The sequence below is a fragment of the Austrofundulus limnaeus genome, unplaced genomic scaffold (genome assembly GCF_001266775.1).
Source record: "Austrofundulus limnaeus strain Quisiro unplaced genomic scaffold, Austrofundulus_limnaeus-1.0 Scaffold222, whole genome shotgun sequence".
NCBI lineage: Eukaryota > Metazoa > Chordata > Actinopteri > Cyprinodontiformes > Rivulidae > Austrofundulus > Austrofundulus limnaeus.
The window spans coordinates 676,261-683,425 of NW_013952624.1; the positions used below are offsets into that span (position 1 = coordinate 676,261).

Consider the following 7,165-nt stretch of genomic DNA (forward strand, 5'->3'; position numbering starts at 1 on the left):
GTGTGTGTGTGTGTGTGTGTGTGTGTGTGTGTGTGTGTGTGTGTGTGTGTGTGTGTGTGTGTGTGTGTGTGTTGTGTGAAATATATCAATCGAAAAATAAAACTAAACAGAAAAGAACAACTCCTGAATAAAACTTCATATTGTACATAAATGGTTTGTTCTGTGTAAAGTTTTGAGCTCATGATTGTAGTGTTTCTGTAATCTCTTTATGAATGTTTCCCTGTGTGTTGACACACATCCCTCACCTTCTTGTGCTGTGTATTCAGTTTCGATGATCCTGGCCAGGCCGAAGTCTGCTATCTTGCAGTGCAGCGTCTCGTTGACCAGTATGTTGGCTGCTCGCAGGTCACGGTGGATGTAGTTCTTCTTTTCAATGTAGGCCATGCCCTCGGCTATCTGTCATTTGCACAAATTTATTAATGTGTAACTGCATATCTCACATTTTATTTTTACAGGACAAACAAACCGCTCACAGCGCATTTCTTTTAGTCAAAGTGTAATATTTCTTAACAACTCTGGTGTACAACGTGTTGTTTTTTTGTTCTGGCAGATGAGGTATAGGCAATAAGGAGGTTAAACAGGATATGCCAACTATCAGGAAGTTGACTTTTTTTATTGGGGGCAAAAAGGTTCTGGTTAGAGTAGGGGAGGGCTCTGTGTAGATGGAAAAATAGCATGACTTCCTGTCCGGATGTTAATAATTGACGTAGCGCGAGGCTTTCAAGCCAGATGAGCAAAAGCCCCGCCACAGAAACCACACAGCTACTGCTGACAGTTTCCATGTGTGTTCACAGCATGGCTGATGTCAGCGAGGCAACTACTGTACACAGGTTTTCAAAGTGTTACTGTAGAGCAGATAGAGGCGGTGGCCAGGTATAAATAGGCAGTAGATTCTATGTTAAGGGCCAGTGTTTTTGTTTTTGACCGTGATCTAAATGCGTCAAAACGTCATATTGTGACAGACAAAACAAGCAGCTGTCGGTGAAAAAAACAAAAATAGAAATAGAAGCACTCAGATAAAAATGTCAGATGACAATTTAAAGATTTTCCAGTTCTGAGCTAAAGATTGGAGAAAAAAATGGTGTCGTCACTGTGATGCAAATATCACATAACTGAGATTGTTATTTAAACAGCTTCCCACCTGTGCTGCCATGTCGATCAGTTTATTCATCTTCAGCTTTTGACCTTCTTCTGTTTTTAGAAATTCAAGAAGGCATCCTGGAGATGGGAAAAAAAGATGGGAAAAAAGACACAATTCAGTCAGAAATACTTCATTTTTAAAGTCAAATTGTTAGCATTAGAAAGTAACTGATTTATGTTTTTGGATTATTATTAACTCTCAACATAAGCTACAAAACTTCACGTTGCACAGTTTTTTAATGAAAGGATGTAAATATAATGCATATTAAAATTGAACTACAATGTTTTTGATTAATGTCATTTTTTCTCAATAAAAAACACAGACTGACAGTTTCATAAGAACATTTTGAGAGGCTTGTTTTTTATTTTAATTTTAATTGAATCTATATTAATCTATCCTATAATCCAGAGGAGCCCAAAGTGGGGCCCGCGGGCCAAATTTGGCCCGCCAAGCCATTTGATTTGGCCCACAAACAGTTGCCAAAGTTACAAAGTTGTAACCTGTTATCCTATAGGTAGAAACACAGTATTTCCATTGGTCAAATGACTGCCGATATATAAAAGGTCTGTAGTGAAGGTAGTTTTCAGTCATGGTGCTGACATATCTTTGATTTATTAGAGTTAAACAAGAAACATGAAATGACAAGAATTATTTAGATCAGATTTAACCCCGCATGTAGATTTGCACACTTTATAAGGCCACAAAAACTCATTTTATCGATTTATGATATGTCCCATGAGCCTTTGCTACTTGAGCGTATGGCAGACTTTCTCCAACTGCACAGACTAAAACAAAAAAGGGCCATTGCACAGCTTAATTGTTAAAAAAAAGGAATTTAGTTAAAAAAGTATTTGTATTTCATGTATTATATAACTACACTTGGCCCACAGCCATGGATAGATTTTCATTTTGGCCCCCTCGGGGAAAATGTTTGGGCACCCCTGCTATAATCCGTCTTGACCCTGCAGGGCTGTGGCAAGCTGGTGCCTGTTTTCGATGGTTGTTGGGTGAGAGGCGGGGTCAGTCCATCACAAAGACACTAATGGCTCAATCACATAATACCTCCAGCCAGGATTTGGACGTTTTTGGTGTCCTCGGTGTAATTTCAGAAATAACGAAGGCTGTGAAAGGTGTCGAAATCAACCCACCTCTGATGCACATTTATACGTCTAAATGAGGAAATAGAGCCGAAACATTGACGTGTTTTATGTGACCACCCAATCGTGCGACTTATCACCGAGGAAAAACACATGATGATGCACAGCTACTTCATATTAAACAGAAAAAAATGGTTAACCACAAAAAATAAAATAAAATGCTAAACTGAGTCCTTTGTTATCTTTTTTTAAGGCAGACATCTGGCACACTTTAAATGCATTGCATGCTTTTTTTGGTTCTGCAATGCTCATGCGGGATGCAGCCACACTGTGATTTCTAAATAACCAGGGGCAACATAAAGACACAAAATTCTTAAATATATGTGTCGCACAAGATATCATATAAGAAAAGCTTAAAAACATGTCTCATTTGTTTCTGTTTGTTTTCAGATTGGGCGAAAAATGAAGGAGGAAAAGATAACCAGAATGAGTTGAGATTGAAATGTTTAGTATTTGGAATGCACACATTTTAAGGAAAAAAAACATTTTATTTTGGATTTATTTTTGAAATTGTAATTTTTAAAGTCATATCTTACAGTGTAATAGTGTCACAGAACCTGGGCAGCTTTTGTTTGATGAGAACTTTATTTGTAAAATGTAGAATTTATTTTAGCTGTTTTGAGATTATTTTAGCGTTCAAACAAGCATTTTTCACAAAATTCTGAGCAACGCAGAGCTACGCCAAAAACAGATTCAAATGCGACACCATCGAGGGTAGTTTGGTACGAAGTGAAATTCTCTGATTTTAAATCAACCCTCTAAATCAAACAAGAGAATATAAGACATGTTTTTACTTGATGACTTAGCTTTGACTGTTGAGCATTTCTTATGGGTTCGTGTTTTATTTGTTGCTGTTTCTCTTTCTTTTTATCTCCTCTGCTTTACCTCAAGCATTCAAGTTGATAGACATGTCTTTACTGCCGATCAAACTTAGGCAGAGTAGTTATTGTAGAGGAAACTATAAAGACATTTATGTTTTATCTTCCACTGGTCAACCAGGGGCACCTCTAGATAGTTTTCAAAAGCGGAGCCCCTAGGGGTGGCCCACCAAAACTTACAACCTGAAAGATTAGCTGATGTTTTTTAAGTAGCACATTTCCACAATATGGGAGTCAGAGATTTGTTGTCTGATAAAACGTCTACCTCAGTTCTTTATTTTGCAGTTGATGCTAATTTAAGGGCAGCACAATCACTGCTCAGTTCATTCAAGCTTTTTTTCTTAATTCATCTTTATAAAAATTATTTATTATGTACATCTGACCATGGATGGCCAGAGCAGAGGGACAGCAACTGTCTGATGGTGTCCAATGCCACCACTGTACTCAAACTCCGGTTTTTTTATTGCTCACCATTGACCATGAACTCTGTCACAATAAGAATGGGCTCCTTTGTGACGACGGCGTGCAGTCGCACCAGCCGTTCGTGCTGCAGCTGCTTCATCAGGTTCGCTTCCTGCAGAAAGGCCTCCGGCTCCATCGTTCCCTCCTTCATAGTCTTTATAGCAACTTTCTGGGTGCTCTTGTAGTAACCTGTTGTAGATATTTGAAACAGACTTTCTTCATTCCTCACAAAGTCTTGATATTTAAAGATGTTTTCAATCACTAAATAAAGTTTTCTCGTACCCATCCAAACTTCTCCAAACTGCCCGGCCCCCAGCTTCTTCACCATCTTCAACGTTTCTCTGGGAATCTCCCATTGGTCCTGCTCCCACGGCTGCTGAAGCGCCTTCGGCTTGCAGGGAGCATACAGCCGCAGGCACAGCCCGTCCGCTGTGCCTGCACCCCCATGATGCACGACAATTCAGAAAACAGGTTGTATCGTCAGCATCGAAATAAATTTACTGAAACAGTTTGAGAAACTTCCATCTGTGATATTAGAAGTTGCATGATTTTATCAGGTGTTTGTGCTCTGGCAGACAACGTGTGGCTTTTTTTTTTCATGTTGTGGTTCAGTCACAGGAGAGAAAAAGACTATTAATACGTTCACACAGGAAATGCAGAAACACATCATGGCACTTTAGGCTTTTTATTTAAGTATATATATTTTTTGCCTTACGTTGGAACTCAGACCTTAGGATTCACAGCTGGGACATGAAGCAGGGACTAAACCAACACAAATGTTTGAAAAACTTGATGAAAGAACTCTAAAAATATTGATGTATATATGTTTCACTTACGACTGTAGTATTTGACCAGGTCTTGTAGGGAAGTGAACGTGTTTGAGGGGGCGATGTAGTAGCCACCTTTGTCCAGACATCGTATTTTGTAGTGTTTTACCACATCTCCCTGCTCTCGATCGCAGTCTCTGATCGACAGCGAGTAGGAACCTAAGGTTACGCAGCAGGTTCAGTTCTCACGGCTGGAGCATAAGACTTCTTCAAACCAGATGTACGTGCATGTTTTCGACTCGGCTCACCTTTGCAGGTCTCGCTCTCTCGAACCAGAAAGGCACCCGGTTTATTCCCAGGAGCTAAAAGCAGCCGTTCGGTCTCCCTCCTGCTCAGATCCTTGAAAAACCATCTGTGCAATTATAAAACAGGGACAAAACTTGTATAAGTTTAAAAACGAACACAACAAAACTACAACAGTGCATTTGCAGTGTTGAAAGTATACTTCTCCTCCTCCAATGAATCAGCTCTGGCCACAAAGTTGGATGGGATGAAGCCTTCCTGTCCAGTGGTCAGAGATTTAGCGAGCCACCATTCTCCACTCCTACAGAGCAGACGCAAACATGGATGATGCTGCTTCTCCAGCGTAAAACGCTCTGAACGCCGTGACGATGTCACTTACTCTTGCAGAACTTTGAGCCTGTCTCCCTTTTTGAAAGGCAGATCTGTTTCGTTGCTCGCGTTAAATTCGTGCAGGGCCACAAACACATTTTCATCTGAAGAAGGGAAAAACACAAACCTTTACTGACAATTTGGCTTTGTGTCATTTTTTTTATTTATTTGTTTTGCATTTCCTATTCACACGCACTTATTTTAATACATCACGCTAATTTGAGTGAAGATTGTTCTGTTTTAATATTGTCGTGACTTGAAAATGACTTTCCTGTGTGCTCAGTCTTCTTTATCTTATCCCCAGAAGAGAAGAGAGGAAATTCAGCTGCGATATCAATCACTAACTGCGGCCCTGTGCTGCAGATATTCTAACATTTTCTGTATCTAATAAATGGAGGCGTATCACTTTTAAGATAAAACTCAGTTTTATAAAAAAAGGAAACAAAAAAGTGTTGCAGTGATGGGGCGTCTAATAATTACCGTTAGCTGAGTAGGAGTTTTCGTTTTGTTTCTGAAAACAGAAAAGAAAGTGGGGGGTTGTTAGTCCGGCGGAAGACGTTTGATGATTTAAGACGATTATGACAAAGTGGTCATTTGTGGCACTTTAAGGAAAACGTTTGTGTCTTTTATCCTCTTTTTATACTTACTGTCTGGTTTTGTTTTATTTTGTAAAATCCTTCCTCTTGTTTTTGTTTCTGGTCACTGCAAGTGCAGCCCATCCTGTGTGTTACAAGGAAAAGTCACTTAAGTTGTGGATTTGGACAGAAGAAGTTCACTTTGTTCGATAAAAGCCTAAAGCTGTTGCACAACCAGCCATGTTAATGCAGCTTTTTATTTATTTATTTTTTTTTAATTTACCTGATTAAGCCGATGAGCTTCACCGTTTTCGGGTCACTGCCTTTGACTTCATGCCCGGTCTGAAAAATGGGTTCAAATCATTCTTGTATCCTCAGTTGTGTGTGTTGGTCACAAGTCAAACTCCACCAAAAAAAAAACATAACAGGAAGTGGAAAATATATTTGCATTTTCTGTGATAGCAATTTATCTTTACACACATTCAAGAGAACCAGGCTTCGAAGAAACAGGAAGATGAAAAATAGTATTTAATGCATCGTTGCGATTTTATTTCTCAGTATTTGCATTATTGGGATAAAAGCATCTGTGGCGAGTAAAGTTTGAATTTATTAGTCTCAATTAATCAAATTCATTGAAGATTTTTTCTTTTCCTTTTTTTCCCACAATACTGGACTTTGACAACTTTTAGATTGTTTGTCACGGAAGTTAAAGTTTATGATTTCACATGCAAATCGGTGTAAATGGGAACACTTTGTGTCCAATAGAGACGGACCTCCGGATGAACTTCACCTTTAAAACACACTGAGCTTTTATACTTCTGTAATAAAAATAACTTTCACAAAATGCCAAGGAGCCATTTTACATAAGATGTGACATTTTATACAAAGAATAATAATAAATATGATGATAATTTGAAGAATATTCAACAGTTTCCATCATCTTGGTGCAAGAATGTTTTTTCAATTTTCCTTACATGCAAATAAATCGATTCCTTTTTCTAAGCTCACATTATTTATTCATATTAAAATATTTATTTATATTAACCTCTTAAGATAGTTTGCCTATTAGTTAGTTTATTATCATTTAATGTCTACCATTTTAAGAGTTTTAAGTCAACACAAGTATCCGATTTTGGATGTTAAAATAGCTTGTTGAAGTTGTTATATTTACCATTGACACTATGTATATTATAATAAAGTAAAAACTCTACATGTCAGATTATGGGATGACGAATACAGAAATAATTCGGAATAATGCAGAAGGTAAATACCTTGAGTTTTTTGTCCAGAAGTTGCCCAGGTGCAAAACGTCTTGAGTTCTCACAGTGAAAACAGACCCCTCGTCAGCGAGTTACTCTCACTCAGTCTGGTTTGAAAAGTTTCAGTCTCACTCTCTCGCTCTCTCTGTCTCCCTCTCTTACACACACACACACACACACACACATACACACACACACACACACACACACACACATCAAACACACACACACACACACACACACACACACACACA

General features: G+C 38.5%; 1 protein-coding gene across 1 annotated transcript in view; it reads right to left on the reverse strand.

The window, feature by feature from the left end:
• blk (BLK proto-oncogene, Src family tyrosine kinase) overlaps positions 1-6,995 on the reverse strand; it is an 8,699-nt gene extending 1,704 nt beyond the window's left edge. Inside the window, exons 1-12 of the mRNA XM_014019486.1 lie at positions 6,924-6,995; positions 5,936-5,994; positions 5,725-5,797; positions 5,558-5,588; positions 5,088-5,181; positions 4,911-5,009; positions 4,714-4,817; positions 4,475-4,624; positions 3,921-4,073; positions 3,648-3,827; positions 1,142-1,218; positions 246-396 (exon numbers count right to left, since the gene is read on the reverse strand). Of these exons, the coding sequence (XP_013874940.1) occupies positions 246-396; positions 1,142-1,218; positions 3,648-3,827; positions 3,921-4,073; positions 4,475-4,624; positions 4,714-4,817; positions 4,911-5,009; positions 5,088-5,181; positions 5,558-5,588; positions 5,725-5,796 (1,111 nt within the window). The 5' untranslated portion in view covers position 5,797; positions 5,936-5,994; positions 6,924-6,995. The remainder of the gene's footprint in view (positions 1-245; positions 397-1,141; positions 1,219-3,647; positions 3,828-3,920; positions 4,074-4,474; positions 4,625-4,713; positions 4,818-4,910; positions 5,010-5,087; positions 5,182-5,557; positions 5,589-5,724; positions 5,798-5,935; positions 5,995-6,923) is intronic.
• Positions 6,996-7,165: the final 170 nt, after the last annotated feature.